Below are 18,157 nucleotides of genomic sequence, written 5' to 3'. Positions count from 1 at the left end.
CCGTTCGATTGCATTAATGTGATCAATTGTAAGACCACCATTCCAAACGGGTACCGCATATTCTAAAACTGGTCGTACCGCACCTAAATACACTGACACAAGATCATCAGAAGGAACACCACGACGTTTAAGCGTTCTCAAAGAGAAAAGTTTGCTATTACCTCTTCTAACTATGTAATAAACATGTCTGTCCCACTTTAAGTTGGACTGAATAAAAACGCCAAGCATTTAACACAATCACGTTTGAAAATAACCTGATCATTCAGGATGATATTAGGAGGAGGAGGGGGTCTGTTAGAAAAACAAACGTCCATAATGTGACATATTTTAGGTTAAGTCTCATGTTGCTTTTTTCGGCCCAAGCAAGAAGACTAGATGCACAACCAGGAAGTAACGAAGATTGACAAATCTTACGGGATTCTACAAAAGTGTAAGATCATCAACATATTTATAGTGATTATGTAAATAATCAACAAGTTGCCAGAACGATATGTTCATATCGAAACAGACAAAAACGTTAATTAAATTAACTAGATGGTACGCTCGCTTCGCTCGCGTATCATCTAGGTCGTGCCCACAGATGGTTCTCGAATACATAATAATGTCAGCGTTAAAAAACTAGCAATTTCAAATGTACGTACCACAGGACAATAATACATGTCGTTTACAGAAACGAATAAATAGACACGGTGATTTATGTACTCAACTAAAATTAGCATCCTGGGAATTACTTCCGAAAGAGAAACTTGTCACAAAATGATACCAATTGTTTGAGTCAAATTTAAACAAACTTAATTTGTGTTTTGTATGTAACATTAGTGTTGAGGGATGGTGAAGAGGATGGGTGCAAAGAGGAAAAATTTTACTCTTTTTTTTTCAATTATTCTTTATCCATTTAGTATAGTAATTGTTTTCATGTTTTACAAATAATATACCACTAAACACATTAAAACATTGCGATGTAATACTTTGTTGAAACTGTCACCGTCATAGTCGATTGAAATAGTACAGTACATTTAACGATACATCACTACGACGTATAATTTTTTGTAATTACTGTATTAATTAATACAAACGTTAAGAGGCAACTGTCAGTAATAAAGTTCATTTGTATATGTTTATATAATGTAAAACCACCTCCATTCGGGGCAAATCATAAATTCGCTTTAAAGCTCAGGTACAGGCATGAATTTTAAATATAATATCTGGTTAATTGTACATAAATCAAATATTTGTAACAGAAATCGAGACGAAAAAACATGAATTTCCCTTAATATGGTCAAATACAAAATTTGGCAAAATTCTTCCATAAAAAACAGAAAGACTTTTTTTTCAGTAGTTGGGTAGTTAACCTAATGTAATCACATGTCTGGTGACTCCCTAGACGGTAAAAAAAGATGGTGGATATACAGTGGATAATTTTTGCTATAGCATGAAAATAAAAAGCTGAAGTTGAATAAAAATATCAGAAATGTAATATTCAAGTTATATTACCTATATTTAGTCATCTGATAACCTTTTTTACCACGCCGTTTATTTTTCATAGCTTTTTAAAATGCCTCTCTATTTACAAAATTTGTGTACAAAAGAATAGAGATTTTACTGTGTAATTTGAACTATCCCCCCACTGATAAGAAAGTGCTTATTTTCAACAAGCTTGTGTAACACAAATAAAATCCCAAAAATTATGAAACATGGGGAAACTATAGATCGATAATTATTGGAATGTATGATCAATAGAAATTTTTTGCCCGCACCTGGCCTTTAATCGTCAATCAATAGTAAAAATTATCTAACTCAACTTAATTAGTGGGCCTAATGGTTTCAATTGTTTCTTAGAGCCAATTCATACTTAAGTTGTTTCCTACCCATCAAAGTTGTTCTGCGTTTAGGGCATGTGATCCTTCGTACTATGGGTCTATCCTCTACTGGCTTTACAACGCTACTCATGTCATGTTTGGGTGGTTTAACTGCAATAATAAAGTTTTGTACATAATAGACGGCGGCTGAAAACGCTATCTCATTATCCGTTAAAAAAAAACTATATCCAACCTCTGCAGCACAGATTGAAAACAAAAAAGGATCGAATTTCTGTTATGAGTGTATTTGCCTTTACGAAGCCTGAGGGAATAGACATTTTTGTGGAACAGAGATTGGAATGTTCCATTCATCGCAAATCAATACATTTTGTATAAACGTATATTCTACCATATCAACAGTGACGCAACTTCCGGGTTCCCATGAGAGGCACGACCAGTGTCCGCTAAGATCATTTGTACTTCCAGAACCGCGACAGGTCAGACGTGTGCGCTAGTTGGATATTGTTTCTTTAGATACATACGGCGTGAGGATCATCGCAGTTGTGGGCTTCATAAAAGGTAACGTTAAAATTTTGCTTTAGGTAGTTGCTAGAGGACTGGGCGGACTGTATGACCGTACGGACGCCCTTAATTTAGCCTATATGGCTTTATTTCTATCTCCTTATCTTATGATGAATTCGGAGTAGGCTATTATAAATTGGGAATGATGGCGTGCAAGTGAGGCTATATGCGTGGCCGCCATCTTTAATCTATGGAATGTTATGCAGGCTGTGGCATGCCGCATATTTTTGTTAAAGGGAAAGTAAGTTACTCGTTTCCCTAATGCAGTGTTTTGTTTTACACCTGCACAATGGAGAGTAAGCTGATAGTCTCCGTTCACTCAATTAGCCAATGCGTTAAAAAGGCTATAATTTATAATTTATAAATTCATTGCTATATCAGGCGGTTGTTGAGCCGTCTACTATACTACTAGGCCTAGAGCAGGCCTATTACCATAGAGATATTATAATTTCTCTATGCTATTACTAATTAATAGTAGGTATTGCTAGCTAGGCCTTGACTGGCAAATGTGCATGTATGCGAGTATACTAAGCAGGTCATGACCTTAATGGTATGTCTGTTGCATACAGGTGTTATAATATTAGTCAAGCGATGAGATTTCTTGGGTGGCTGTACAGTGACTATAGCTATATAGTACTGTTTCTGTCTCCATAGACTTCTAATATGGCAGAACATGATGGCTCGCCAGGTGGTGCAGCTTCTAGTGTTAGTGATAAATTAAAGGAGGAGTTGATTAACTCGATGTCGTCAATGGTGGCCAGCATGAAGCAAGATTTGGTTCAACAAGTCAAAGATATGGTTGGCTTCACAGAGGAGCCTGATGAGGGCCAGTCCTATATGCCTGTGTGGTCTGATGATGAGCTCCCCGCAGCACAAACAGCACAACGCATTGATGAGTACACAAGTGGGCCAGAGGAGGTAGCTACAGCTATTCAAACCAGTGATTTTGCTGACTTAGCAGCTGAATTTAGTACAGCCACACTTACAGGGCCAGCTGTGGATGATAAATTGGCTACAATTGTAAGTGACCTGATTAGTGGAAGGATACCCCCTGCAAAGATGACGGAGCTTACTGGAAAATATCTTCGACCACTCAACTGTGAAATGCTAATCACACCCAAGGTGAACTTACTTGTGTGGGGCCAGTTGAAACCTTCTACCAGGACCAATGATGTTGGGTTGCAGAAAGTGCAGGCACTGTTCGTAAACTCTATGTATGCTCTGCTCCAAGCATGTCACAAGGCCTCAGGTGATTTGAAAACTACATTGACGCATGCACTGGTTATAGCGCTGACTGCAAACCGGGAGTTTAACCTGAAGCGAAGGGAGATGTTAAAACCAGACCTTAACGCAGGATTTGTTGCACTCTGTGGGGTTACGACTCCCATAACCACAGAGCTCTTTGGAGATGATGTTACCAAACAGATAGATGATCTCTTCAAATCAAACAAACTTGGCGAGAAATTATCAGGTGCTAGAAGAGGTCGGGGTCGTGGATACCACCCATATGCAGGAGCCAGACGAGTTGGGTTCCGCGGCCGAGGTGGAAGTCGCTCAGGGTTCCAGAGGTACCAGTCAAACCAGTCTTTTTTAGGAGGAAAGGGCTCCTACCAACGCAGACAGGGAGCCCGGCTGGCTGCTCAACCAAAGGGAAATCGAGAGTAGAGGTCAGTTTTGTTAATCAGATTGATAGAATTCTTAATAATCATGGTAGTTTTATTGCAGGTCAATTAAGGTTCTGCGTGGACCGTTGGAAAGAGATCACTACGGATCCCTTTGTTCTGTCATGTGTTACCGATTGTGAAATTGAATTTGAAGCTATGCCTGTGCAGGCTGGCTATAATCGACAATTAGAGTCGCAATTTTCTGTTGCTGAGCAACGAGCTATTGACTCAGAACTTGCATCTTTTTTTGGCCAAAAGGGTTATTGACATTTCCAAACTATGTAAGGGAGATTTTGTTTCGCCTATATTTATCCGTCCCAAAAAAGAACCGGGTAAATATAGAGTTATTTTCAACCTTAAGGAACTTAATGAGTATGTCACTTATAGGCATTTTAAAATGGACACGATAGATTCGGCAATAAAGCTTATGAAGCCGGGGTGTTTTATGTCATCCATCGACCTCCGGGACGCTTATTATTTGGTGCCTATTGCAGCAAAGTATAGACGGTTTCTTAAATTTTGTTGGAAAGGTGTATTTTACCAATTTAATGCGCTACCTATGGGCTTATCTTGTAGCCCTCGCGTTTTACAAAGCTGCTGAAGCCAGTTTTTTTTTCTACTTTAAGGAGTAGCTTTGGTATCTCATGCCTCGGTTACATTGATGACTCGTTTTACACTGACGACACATTGGTGGGGTGTCAAGAGGCTACGTTGCAAGCTACAATGCTGCTAACAAAATTAGGGTTTTCAGTGCATCGGGAAAAATCTGTACTTAGACCCACTCAGCAGTTAGAATACCTGGGATTTCAATTAAACTCGGTGTCTATGTCTGTTTCGGTTACCAAAGCAAAGATATCAAGCATTGTTGGCCTTTGCAGAGAGTTTGTATTTAAGAAATCTGGTAGCATCCGGGCATTTGCTTCACTCATAGGTAAGCTTGTCGCGACATTCCCAGGCGTGGAATATGGACCGTTACACTACAGACATCTTGTCCGAGACAAAGATTTGGCATTGCGGCATTCAGCAGGTAATTTTGAGGTGATGATGATCCTCTCGGAGGAGAGTATAATTGAACTTGAATGGTGGATAACATTTCTCCCAACAGCCTCAAAACTGATTAATCATGGCCCTATTAACTATACGATCTTCGTAGATGCTTCCCGCAAGGGCTGGGGGGCCATAGTTGACGAGAGCAGAACGCAGAGGCTGTGGTCCCTAGAGGAAGCTGTTTACAACATAAACATTCTAGAAATGCTTGCAGCGCTATTTGGCTTACAGGCACTTTGTGGCCATTTGCACAAAGTAAATATTCGTATTATGTCGGACAACGCGACCGCTGTCTCATATATAAATTGTATAGGAGGTACGAAATCGTGGTCATGTAATTCGGTTGCCTACAAGATTTGGTACTGGGCAATAGAGCGAAATATTTGGCTTACCGCTGCTCATACTCCGGGCATAAAAAATGTAGAGGCAGATGTTCTGTCTAGAAATTTTGTATCTGGGTTAGAATGGCAAATGAATGCAAGTATTTTTTCTAAGATTGTTGACTGTTTTGGAGTGCCGGATATTGACTTATTTGCTAGTCGAATTAATCATAGGGTACCGGCATATGCGTCTTGGAAACCAGATCCAAACGCTGTTATCATTGATGCTTTTACCAGTGATTGGTCAACATTTAAACAATTTTATGGTTTTCGCCCTTTTTTGTCTGATAGCTAGATGCCTACAGAAAGTTTTACTGGAACAGGCCACGGGCATCATGGTGGTGCCACTGTGGAGAACACAGGCATGGTTTACGAGAGTTCTCGACTTACTCATCGACACACCACGCTGGGTGAGGGTCAACAAGTCAGTGTTAGAACACCCACTTATTCATCACCATCCACTAAGCTCACAGTTATGTCTACTAATTTGCAAGTTGTCAGGGAAATCATCGCTGACGTCAGCCTACCGGCAGAAATTGAGGACGTCATCTTATGTTCTTGGTGACAGAGCACAAGGAAGCAGTATGACGTACACATCAGGAAGTGGCGTCAATTTTGTTTTCAAAGGAATTGATTTCTTGCACCCCGTTGTAGGAGATGTCTTAAAGTTTTTACATAACCTTTTTAAAGAAGGGCTTTCTTACTCCTCGCTTAACACGGCTAGGTCAGCGTTAGCATGTTGCTTCACTGACTATCAGGGCAAGGAGGACCGACCCATTACACGTCATGTACTAGTGACCAAGTATATGAAAGGGGTTTTTAATTGCCGGCCTCCGGCTCCAAGGTACGCAGTTACCTGGGACGCTAACATTGTTTTAGATTACTTATCTCTAATGCAGCCATTATATAAGTTGTCACTCAGGGATTTATCATATAAACTAGTCATGTTGATGGCTCTAACGTCAGGGCAGAGATGCAATATGCTGGCGGGACTAGACACTAAGAGTATGATAAAGTCGGGAAACGGCTTTGATTTTTCAATTACTGTACTTGCTAAACAGGACCGGCCCAATAAACTTTTTTCATCCCTAAGGTTTAAGAAATATTCAAAACGGGAATTGTGTGTGTTTAATACCCTCGAATCATATTTGGACCGTACACAGCCACTGAGAAGCGAGTCAAAACTGTTGATCTCGTATGTTAGACCATTTAAATCCGTTGGGGTTAGCACCATTGGCAGATGGCTTAAAACACTACTGGGCCTAGCAGGAATTGATACAGCTGTGTTTACTGCGCATAGTACAAGGGCAGCTAGTGCTTCTAAAGCAAGTAGGTCTATCCCGGTGGATGAAATTTTAAAACACATAGGTTGGGCCTCTGCTACTACGTTTAACAGGTATTACAATAAGCCAATTGATAATAGTAACAAAAATGCATATGATGTTGCAGTATTACAATAGAGCAATAAAAATAACGTTGGCATGGCAACAAGTATTCTGTGTTGGATAATTTGTCCTTGTGTTCACTCTGCTTTAAAGTCTCATGGGAACCCGGAAGTTGCGTCACTGTTGATATGGTAGAATTGAAAATTAAACGAGGCTTACCTGTAAGGTGAAGTTTGATGTAAATTCTACCATATCAGCAGTGGCACTTCTGGGTTAACATGCCCTTCCCTATTAGCTACCCGCCCTTATCGGGTTTTTCTTACCACGTCGGATCGTGCACACAAGGATTTGAAGTCTGATCTTAGCGGACACTGGTCGTGCCTCTCATGTTAACCCAGAAGTGCCACTGCTGATATGGTAGAATTTACATCAAACTTCACCTTACAGGTAAGCCTCGTTTAATTTTCAATTAAATATATCCAAATAGTATTTTTTTAAGAAAATCGGTCTTCAACATTATGATTCTGTACTCGAGCTTTTCAACCGGTTTTCAGCTATTAAAAACAATTATCATAGGAGGAGATAGGAAAATGCGAAACATCCTCGTATTATTGTGTGCGGGTATTTTTCAAGATGGACATCCATTAGACAGTGTATGCCACGATCGGAAAACACCCCTATTTGATGCAAATCGTTGAACCCAAATTTGTTTTAATTGTCAATAACTAATTATCTAACTCCATTTAATTAGTAAATAGGGTTACATTAGGTGATTAAAATCAGTACAAATGTGCAAATCATTTCTTCAGTCAAATTCCTATTACATTTTATATTTTTGGTTCGCAGGTCTTTCAGAGCAGAAATAACAATAGGAAAAAGAGTATAATCAATTTAAACTGTTCAATATTATAACAACTAATTATACTGTTGTATTTTATTATAATCAAAGGCTCTAAACCACCTCGGCTAAATTCAAGTCGGCCCCAAGTCAACTCGGCCTCACGTCAACTCGGCCAAAAACTAATCGATCAAGTCGGCCACATTAAAGTATAGAACGCAACCAGTGCAAATAAATAGGACTGATATAATAAACAAATGTGCAAATTATTTTCTTCAACCAAAATCAGTCTAACGAACGCTTCCTTTGCGCAGCATTGTACGGAGACGTGTCTGTGTTTGCTTTCGTATCTAATTTTGGCTTTCAAAATGGTAGCGCAAAGCAATCGCTACTCCTGGGGGTGTCACGAAACCTCAGACCACGAAAGCTCAGACCCCCTAAGACCTAAGATCACGAAAGCTAAGACCCAACACCTAAGATTACAAATACTAAGATATACTACAGCTTAAAAACAATACTTGTTTATCCATACATAATTTTAAACACAGTAGCAGGGCTCGATTTATCTTTTTCATGTTGCTAGCCCACTGGGCTAGTTCACTGTAGATTTCACTAGCCCATACATTATTTTACTAGCCCACTCTTATTATCGCACCGTGATAGCAGGGCCGCCATATAAATGAATTCAGGCATTTTGTACAATAGAGGGCGCACTAATCTAAACGCTCGAGAATTGCTAAACATTTACATAAATACTGTGTTATGCGCGATTTGAACGATTTGCGCAATTTAAAATTGCGCAAAGAATTCTTGCGCAATTTGAAATTGCGCAAGAAAATCCTTGCGCAATTTCAAATTGCGCTGCACAATTTGTAAATTGCGCAAGATAGTTCTAACTGTTTGTTATTTTTATTATTGTACTCATTTGTTGTTGAAAATGGTACCGAAAGGTCAATCTTTTTTGTCATTAAATTTAATTTTTAAGTTAAATAGTAAACGTCTAATAATTCGTAATAATTATTGTTTCTAAAAAAAATCCAATCGTTATTAGTCTTATTAATCGTCATTAGTACTGATATTTGAATTGAAATTATTATATTACTATTGGTATTTATTTATGCCTTCTCCTCATATTATGTGTGAATATGGTATTTTATAGAACCATTGGGAATTCGAGATTTTTTTTATTCATCAAAAAAAATTCGGGAGGGAGGCTCCCGGGAGGGTAAGGAAATGCGATATTATCTTTAATTTTGAATCATTCTTAGAAATTACTAACAAAATATGGGTGTGCATGATTTCACAATCTGTCGAAAAACCTTGCGCAATTTAATACGTTGCTTGCGCAATTTGAAACACATGTTTCAATTTAAAATTGCGCAAGAAAATCCTTGCGCAATTTCAAATTGCGCAAATCGTTCAAATCGCGCATTTAAACTATTATTGCATGAAAAATTACACAAAATTGTATTTCTTTATTGTTCACATTATAAAAATTAACTTTGCGTCGCGACGCATAGTCTATTTCATGCTCACCATATTCACAGAATCGATTTATTGAGGTCTTTTTGTTGTTGGTCTTCAACCTAGCCAAGAAAACTAATTAGATTCTGTCTACCTTAGGCTAGGCCTAGAGAGCCTATCATTTATAGTAGGGTAGCTAGGATAGACGTAGTAGGCCTACCTAGCCTAGCTAGGCTAGATCGCATTGGAGCACCTGGCCTACTCTACTCAACTGTTACCAAAATGGTAGTATCTAGCTAGGCCTAGCTGCTGAGCAGCCATCACGATGCCAAACGATGGCTTTTGATTCTATCTAGGCCTACGCATATTATAAAATATGGCCTCCATGGCCTACCTACAGGGATAGAGCCAGCCACCCGGCCCTACAAAATATCCCTAGCTTTGATCTGTGACAACCAGGCCTGACAAGACTAGACAAGTTATTTTTAACATTGACAAAATTCTACTACATTTGGCCAATCACAGTTCGTTATTTATGGTCATATTTTTGTGACACGTTTGACCTGATAATGAAGCTCCGCCTACTTCACAATAACCTGGGTGACAAAAACATAAATGGCCAATCATAATTCGGAAAATTTGCTTGATTATGAGAGGCTCCGCCTACATCATCACTTGTTATGGCCACAGCAGCGCGCGAGTGGTTTTTTTTGCTGATGTTGCCAAGACATATGTCTTTTATGCTGGAGTTATTTTTATGAGGTCATTTCGTCCCAATTTCGAGTTCCCACAACCTACTAGCCATCCGGGCTTAAAGGAAGATACTTTAGGTAGCCCGGAGCTGTTTTTACTAGCCATTGTACGCCGGGCTAGCACTAAATCGAGCCCTGCAGTAGGTTTCATTTATTACCATAAATATAATTTAATACTACCGCAAAACATAGATAAACTCACATTATTTTCGCCCGTTGAGTAAATGTATATTTTTTCTTTACAACAAACAAACTTGACGGGTTGTTTGTTGGTATATATTTACTCCATTGTGTTGGTTCAGAGGATGTTTTTCTTACGCACCTGCCTTTCTTGTATTTTGACTCCAAATTTGTTGACTAACTTTATCCTGAACACCACACTTTAAAATTAGGACTTATAAGTACTTTCAGAAGGATAAACACATAATAACAAATAAATAAATCCTTTAAATTGATGATTTTACAGATGTGTTTCTTTGTAGGCCTACTGTATACTGTAATGACAATGTAACTCCTCGAGCTCCCCATGCTCAATGTTTTTGTTTCTATGGAGCGCCAAAAGAGCAACAATAATAGTACAAGTATAAAAACAGAAAGAAAACGAAACAAAAAAACTTATCATGATTTTTAAATTAAAATTTTTTTGCCAGTATTTATTTCTTCGTACTTGCATGATTATACTATTATCATTACAATTTTAATTTTACATTGTTCCATCCACACTGTAGATGGACTCCACAGAGTTTTCAGCCCTCTATATAATTTTTGCTCTTTTGACGTTCCATAGAAACAAAAACATTGAACATGGCCCATGGGGTAGGCCTACTGTACTGTAGGCTAGTCATTTTGTGTGCGAGAAAAACGTCTGTAAAATCATCAATTTAAAAATGTATTTGTTACTTTTTATGTGATTCTTTTTCATGAAAGTGCCAATTCTAAGGTGTGGTATTCAGAATAAATGTTGGGAGTTAAAATACAAGGCAGGTGCGAAAGATAAATATTTGTAATCTTAGGTGTTGGGTCTTAGCTTTCGTGATCTTAGGTCTTAGGGTAGACTTGCCCCAAGTCTGTATTGTTTTTTATTTATTTGTTTTTATTTCGGCCGCGATTTTTGTCTGAAAATACAGACTTGTGAAACACGTATAGAAATCGATTTGCAGACCGCAAACATCCGATAAGAATGACGTAGGTTATCATACCGTATTTGGCTATATGGGGCGGGCGGTATGTAAATATGGATTTCGAATCAACCAATGATCATTTTGTTTCAAAACGAAAAAGATCGAGTACGTACAGTGCTGAATGTACGATCGAGACTGTTGAAATATGAAATCGTGTTGCCAAGTTGTTTTGTTTATTAATTGTTTAGTCCTTAGCCTAGGCCTCCTTCGTAGGTCCTACTTAACTCGCACGTATGACCTGCCAAATAAAACGCCAATAAGGTAGACCTATATACCACCACCGGCACACAACAGGATTCACACACAACAGACAGGGCTACACTACACAGAACAGGACAGGGTCTGGGTGGGAATTAAATCAAATTATCTCCGCGTAATATTAAATGATCCATTCAATGTTTGATTTGCGGAGAAGCAAGACGAGTTTTCTTGGGAAAAATCCCATCAAATTTTTACCAGACTACTACTAGGCATACGGTATAAAATTATTTCTAGCCTTCAGAAACTTTCATTAATGCACCCAAGTACACATTGTCTAAACGTAACATAGCGCATGCGTACCTTCTTAGTTGTTGAGTCTTTGAAATTCTGAAACATGAATATTAAAACAGTGTACGAGTGAGTAGCCAATCGCATGCAGCTGAAACTAGTCAACCGGATAATCTATGCACCAAGAATTCTTGGTGTCAAACCACGTGACTTTTGCGTGTTTCCCCAGACGGAGTATCCAAAATCAAGTAATACACGTATGAAACGCCATATGTGCAAAAATATTTATATTTTTACTAATATTAAGAAAAAACTCTGTCTGGAGCCCAGACTAGTCTTAGGGGTCTGAGCTTTCGTGGTCTGAGCTTTCGTGACACCCCTACTCCTGGATCCGCCCCGCCGGAATCTTTTGAAATAAAATGATAGAGGTTCAGACGTTTTGTGGTACATTTAAATTGTATTATTTGTATGTTCTCTTTAAATTTTACCTTAATATCAAATATACTAATATCAATAATAAAAATAATATTGTTTACTTAGAAGTGTGCTAGTTATTCAGCACTGAAGAAACCAAAATCAACATGTGACCACATTTTTTAAAAACATTATTAAAGCTAAGTGGGTTAATTAATGAGATGTAAAGCACACTGGGAGTTGCGAATAGTTCCACTGGAAATACGCCCTTTTCATGATATGGAAGACAACTTCTTCGATGAATGACAAAATATGAGCAAAGCGTAGCCAATATTATTTTCAGAGGCCAAGATACTAACTAAAACATCCATAACTCATTAACGGACAGTCATATGGGGCGGATTGCTATAAGCGGTCTATAAACGGTCTTAGCGCTTAGCCGGTTATAATTCGTGACGTAGCAAGTATTCTTTATTTATAGACCATTGCTATGTCGCGGTCTAGCCTGTAAGTGGTCTTTAAAATTAAAGCCTACTCGAAGGAGTTTTAAAACAGTCTTAAACCTCTCTTTTTGTTGTTTTTACGTATTATTTATCGTCAAGACAACCAATTGAACGAGTTTTAAGTGTTAAATCAAATAATAACGGTGATTTTATTCTTATATAGGCCTAGAATAGATTTTCTTGCGTAGAAATGTACGTACTGTTATGATTGTGAATTTAACAAGCGTGACGAACATTACCTTATTTGGTATTCTACGCGCAAAGTACGCCCTCAATTTGTTACTTTACGGTCTTATTGTTTTATAGCAATGGTCTAACAGGGTTGCCTTTAGTAAGACCGTCTATCTGAATAAAGCCGGCTTTAATCGGGGAGTTAAGACCATCAGTTAAGACTGGACATACTTTTTGCATTAACATGTTCTAGATTAGCCATCGTAAAGGCTGTTTTTGACTGGCATGTTAGTATTGTTGAGCGAAAAGACTAATGTTGAAAAGAAATATCTAACATTTGTGGGGGTCATGCTATATTTGACCCCCATGATTTATTTTGGGAGGTCAGTTTCCCTCCCTGATCACCCGTTCCCGCGCCGTGGGGGTAATTGCCATGTAAACACATTCTGGGGTCCGGTAGCGTACTGATCAGAGTATTACAAAATAATGTAACTGAATCTGGCAAACGAATGAAATGGTCATTTTTTTAATGCTTTATATTATCATATCGAACATGTACAAGACCGTTATGACGCCATTATGGAGGAGGAGGGGGGGGGGACATTTGGCGTTTCTTTTACTTCTCACGCGATGAATAATTATCACAACATGTTACATATTATCATTTTATATCAATATGGTTATTCCATTTTGTTGCACTGTCAATGAAGGGGTAATCGTCAGGTAGACACAGTCTGGGGTAGCGTAATGAAAGTACACAAATACTACAAAACAATGGAGCTGAATCTGGCAAATCGTTATATTTTGGAATGTCTTCGGGATAAGCGTTGAACGACGGGGAAAATTGGAAAAGAAAACATTTTCCATCTTAAAATGCTGATCAGAATATGCTAAAGTATAAACTTTTTTCTACCAAAATTCTCTTCTTAGCATACAAAATATATTATTATATTATTTAAAGTTAGTTTGATTTTTTCAAAAAGATGAGCAGTATCAATGAAACATGGTTTTTCCCTCATAACCTGTACAACTCTGTTAATGTTATTACATTTACTGTATATAACGTTTTTAACATTCAACAGATTGTACACATTATCAGGGAAGATCACTATCCGTAACGTATATTATGAGAATCGATCACTTTTAGGGACCATTTCAAAAATGTTGTTTACTCTTTAAATTGTCAATGTAATTGTTTATTATTTTTTTTGGATAATCATACACATTTTGTATGACATTAACTGCCTCATAAACGTCTACATTCGAACAACCAAAACGGTTTACTGTTTATTACAGTACAGTAAAACATGTAATTACTGTAGTGGAATAATTCTGACCTGATCCCTTAATTTTATAACTGTTTATGCCAGCCCCATTAGATTCGACATAGGCAGAGGTGCCTGCACAGTTTGTGAATGTTCCATTATTAATCCGAGGGTGCATTATTTGAAATCCTACAGTACTATAATATTATTAATACTGAATATACGTTTCTTACTAATATTGCAACTTGTAGTAGTGTTCTACAGCTTAAATCATCAAAAGAAAATACAGTACACATTACGGTTGAAATTTAGGCTAAACATTAATTTAGGCCTAGTTTAGGTAAGCAAAATCGCGAAGTAGGCCTACTACTAGCTAAGCCCGGAGTAGTAAGGCTTATCCATAGCAATTAGGCGCCTATAATTTTTTTTTACAAATCTGTCGATTTTTCACCTATGTTAAACTTTAATTTTGACTTATTTTATATGAAGATAATTGCAATAAAGTTTTATCGTATCGTATCGTACCCATAGCAACTCATACCCAACTTTGCTAACACATGCCTCAACCAACTCGTACATACCTAATGTGTTCAATGTCTATCTTACTGTTTGTTATACAAATGTAACCATATGATTATTGATAATATAATGCTAATTGTCTATTTTTAAATAATTTAAATAGTTTATCGAAATAATGAATTACGTTGCTATTCGTTTTAATTGCACGTCCATAGTACGTAAAATACAATAATTAAATAAACCCACACAATGGTATGGTATAACTTAAAATGGAATTATTATATTGACATAAACTTAAAGAGGTATTGTCCCTTAAAACACAAAAACTGAAGGTCAAAATATTCATATCATATCATATCAAAGTAATATTAAAGTTATTCACTTTAAGTCTAAAATTCAAAGTCAAACCCTATATAATAGTATAATATAATGCTTTAGGAAAAATCAGTTTTCTCAATATTTGGGGTCAAATTGATATGTGATTTAAAAGGCCTACTTGTGTGACAGCTAAATCAATTTAAGATCTAGTTTGAAGACCTGCGACTCCTTGGCTAAATTAGCGGCTTCATTTTATTGAATCATGTAGGCCTATACCAAAAAAAAAAAGGTTTTCCGACTTTATTTTTCAACCTATAAATTTTATATCCGCATTTTAATGAATATTAGAAATTTAATTCCGCTTGAACCAGTAAAATCCCAAAGATAATTGTCAAACTACACTGGTTAGAAGTATGTGTTGGATGCCTTAATGAAGTCAAACCACATTTTTAAATGGGACCAAAAGCAAATAAATAAGTATGTGTCAATGTATGTTAAATGTAAAGTTTAGAATTGAATGATCAATGAGTATATATCCCTTGGAACTCCTGGTCCTGGTGACGTGTAGGAGATACAGGACATTTTGCGATATTTGCTTCACTACAAATCCATCCAACTTTGATCTTGATTGACTGAGCATGCGTCGCCTCTAGCGATATCAGAAAAAGATAAGTAGGCAATGTTCACTAACATATAATATACGGCTCTGTATTTATATATCTCTGTTGTTAAGTGAAAATCACCATGATAATCAGTAAGGGGTGGATGGATTTATCAAATTAACAATATATAAAAAATAACCCAAGGCGAGGTAGAACTTATGTAAATGTTTCGCGCTGAACTGTCAATTCATTACAAAATCATCCACCAATAGTGAATTCTTTTTTTTTTCACTCGAGTTACTTTACTGTACGAAGCCTAATCCTACTATATCATGAATATAAATAGCAAAAACAAAAAACAAAAAAAAAAACAAATTTTATTTTATTTATTTTTTTATATGTCGAAATTTCGACATAGCTTTAGGCCTATTTATACTCATGTGGCGGGATTTGACTCGATTTAAAAAAAATGTCTTATCATCAAATCTCCCTATGTAATTTTATAATACTATTCCCCACAATATATTCCAATTCTTTATGGCGTATATTTCATTTGATCTTTATTAATTTGCAGTATATGATTTCTATTTTTTAACTACTGTACCTTCACACACGCGCCGTATGTTTTAAAATAAACAAAAAAACTGAAATAGCTACTTAAGCTCCAGTCCTATCTGATTTTTTTTTCGTCTTCCAACGGGACACTGTATTGATTGATGGAAAGTGCCTGTTCCAGTCACCTTTAGGGTCAAATCTATTATTTTAACTGCTCCCTTGTGTATAAAAGAGAGAAAATATTTGAAACCAGGTTGTTGCAAGGTGAACTTATCTTAAACCCGGAAATTACTTTGAACGGAAAGAATTGAAACTGAGTTGAAAATCTAATGTTGAAATCATAAATTTTGTTAAAAAACTCTTTATAATATCTTCCTAAGATAGAAATATGGAACAATAGCGTTGATCTGAACACTAATGTTATCAAATCTACGTTTCGCGGTACATCTCAGATAGACAAGGTAGGTATCCAAGGCGGAGATTTGTACCGAAGTTTTTTCATTGTGCTCGCCTATGTCAGAATTAACCATAATTTATATATAGATTGTATAGCATTGCAATACTATTTATGTTTATTCTCCAAGGGCCCATACGTTTACCTACTTGTGTTAAACCATGGAGGTATTCCTTCATGGTTAAACCAAATAATTCGGAATGTTCCATTCATTGCACATCAATACATTTGTATAATACGTTTATTAAATCTATCAAAATAATATTTTTTCAAGAAAATCGGCTTCAACATTTTGATTATTGAAATATATATTTATACTGGGTAACCTCTTCAGTCAATGACTGGTCTCCCAGAGGGCCCAGTTGGTGATCAGTGGCTGTAATGTACTAATACACCGGGGTAACCCCCTACTCGTCTCGAAAGGTGTACTAGGTTCTTTAAAGTGCACACGAGCTAGATGTGTACACTGGACCTACGGTTTATAGTCCTTATCCGAGAAGACTCGTTCTACCACCAGAACCATGGAGTGAGTGAGCCTCGAACCCCTGCCGTTGTTATGGCTAGGTAATTACGGTTCCACTGTCTTAACCGCTCGGCCACTCACTCACTCAGTGATGCTGTACTCGAGCTGTTCAACCGGTTTCCAGCCATTTAAAAAAATTATCGTAGGAGGAGATAGGAAAATGCAAAGCATAGGCCTACTCGTATTATTGTGTGCGGGTATTTTTAGTCATTTTCTTAAAGTGTATCATATGTATGATTTATTATGAAATTAAGAGAACACAAGTTGATTAATTCATCATTAATTGCATATTAATTTTTTTATAAATAATTTCGACAATCAAACAAATTATGACATTTTCATAGGCCGAAATAACAAACTTATCATTAAAGATGTATTGTCCCTTTGACTAATTCCAAAACAATTTTTTTTTAACATTTCGAAAAAAGTTGGTCATTTTGAAGTATCATAATAGTTATTACCTTTCACAAAAAATTAGTCAAAAAGAAAATCATTTAACTGAAATACAGACATTTTTTTGTTCAAAATATAACTTTGACTTCCAGTCAAAGTTTTCGATCAAAACATATCTCATAATGCAATGTGCTTGTTAGGCTACTCTGTATGCATAATCATAAAACTTCCTTGCGATCTGTGTGAAAACACCTTCTCAAACCGCCGACGAGTTTTAAACAATCCTAATTAGCATCATGCATAATGCATACTCATGGTTTGAAATCTTTGTTTACTTTCGCTCGCGACGATTTTCCAGCAAAATGTAAAAAAATTAATTTATCGGTTCATTACGTAAACTTGTTGTTTTTGGACTTAAAGTGAATAACTTTAATATTACTTTGATGTGGCCAATTTAAATCTAGAATATTTTGACCTTCATTTTTTGTGTTTCAAGGGACAATACATCTTTAACTTTCTTCCTTAAAATGTTCATATATTACATTTAATAGTATACAGTTTAACAGTGCATCATTTCTTTATATTTTTAAAGATTTCATCATAGTAAAAAGTTATAATTCATTGCGGTATGTAATAATCTATCTGCACCAACGTGGTTTACTGCATAGTAAATAAACGGAGGAATCTTTCTACAACGTCAGTTGTGTATGGCTCGGTGGTACCGAGATCGAGGTCTCACCTTGAGAAACAAAACGAAATAAGAAGCTTAGAGACAACAGCTCCCTCAATATATGTGCTGTTTCCAGGATGGACGACATGTGAGCTCTTAACTTTACATGCCATTTTTGTTGCACTTTAC

At 36.7% G+C, this 18,157-nt stretch overlaps 3 protein-coding genes across 6 annotated transcripts in view; all 3 read left to right on the top strand.

Moving 5' to 3' along the window:
• Positions 1–2,282: 2,282 nt before the first annotated feature.
• On the top strand, positions 2,283–7,172 carry LOC140046315 (uncharacterized). 4 transcript variants are annotated; one of them, XM_072090910.1, is made up of 3 exons: positions 2,288–2,378; positions 2,951–4,048; positions 5,768–7,172. In XM_072090910.1, exon 2 carries the CDS (start codon positions 3,045–3,047, stop codon positions 4,044–4,046), a length of 1,002 nt encoding a protein of 333 aa, XP_071947011.1. In that variant the 5' UTR covers positions 2,288–2,378; positions 2,951–3,044; the 3' UTR covers positions 4,047–4,048; positions 5,768–7,172. The 4 variants fall into 4 exon arrangements, with proteins under 4 accessions (XP_071947007.1, XP_071947011.1, XP_071947008.1 ...); XM_072090907.1 differs by having other exon boundaries at positions 5,764–7,172; XM_072090908.1 differs by having other exon boundaries at positions 2,290–2,378; positions 3,036–4,048; positions 5,764–7,172.
• Positions 4,769–5,767, top strand: LOC140047771 (uncharacterized). Its single transcript, XM_072092805.1, has one exon. The coding sequence runs from the start codon at positions 4,769–4,771 to the stop codon at positions 5,765–5,767; it is 999 nt and encodes a 332-aa protein (XP_071948906.1).
• Positions 7,173–10,424: 3,252 nt separating the features above from the next.
• Positions 10,425–18,157, top strand: part of LOC140047269 (uncharacterized) — a 91,953-nt gene continuing 84,220 nt past the window's right edge. Inside the window, exon 1 of the mRNA XM_072092183.1 lies at positions 10,425–10,895. The gene's annotated coding sequence lies outside the window, so the exon portion shown is untranslated. The remainder of the gene's footprint in view (positions 10,896–18,157) is intronic.

Source organism: Antedon mediterranea, chromosome 4 (genome assembly GCF_964355755.1).
Source record: "Antedon mediterranea chromosome 4, ecAntMedi1.1, whole genome shotgun sequence".
Taxonomy (NCBI): Eukaryota; Metazoa; Echinodermata; class Crinoidea; order Comatulida; family Antedonidae; genus Antedon; species Antedon mediterranea.
This window is presented reverse-complemented; position numbering and strand designations above follow the sequence as displayed.

Bases quoted from the DNA above. Each gene is read 5' to 3' on its own strand.
- LOC140047771 (XM_072092805.1), top strand. From the start codon at position 4,769: ATGCTGCTAACAAAATTAGGGTTTTCAGTGCATCGGGAAAAATCTGTA.
- LOC140046315 (XM_072090906.1), top strand. From the start codon at position 5,808: ATGGTGGTGCCACTGTGGAGAACACAGGCATGGTTTACGAGAGTTCTC.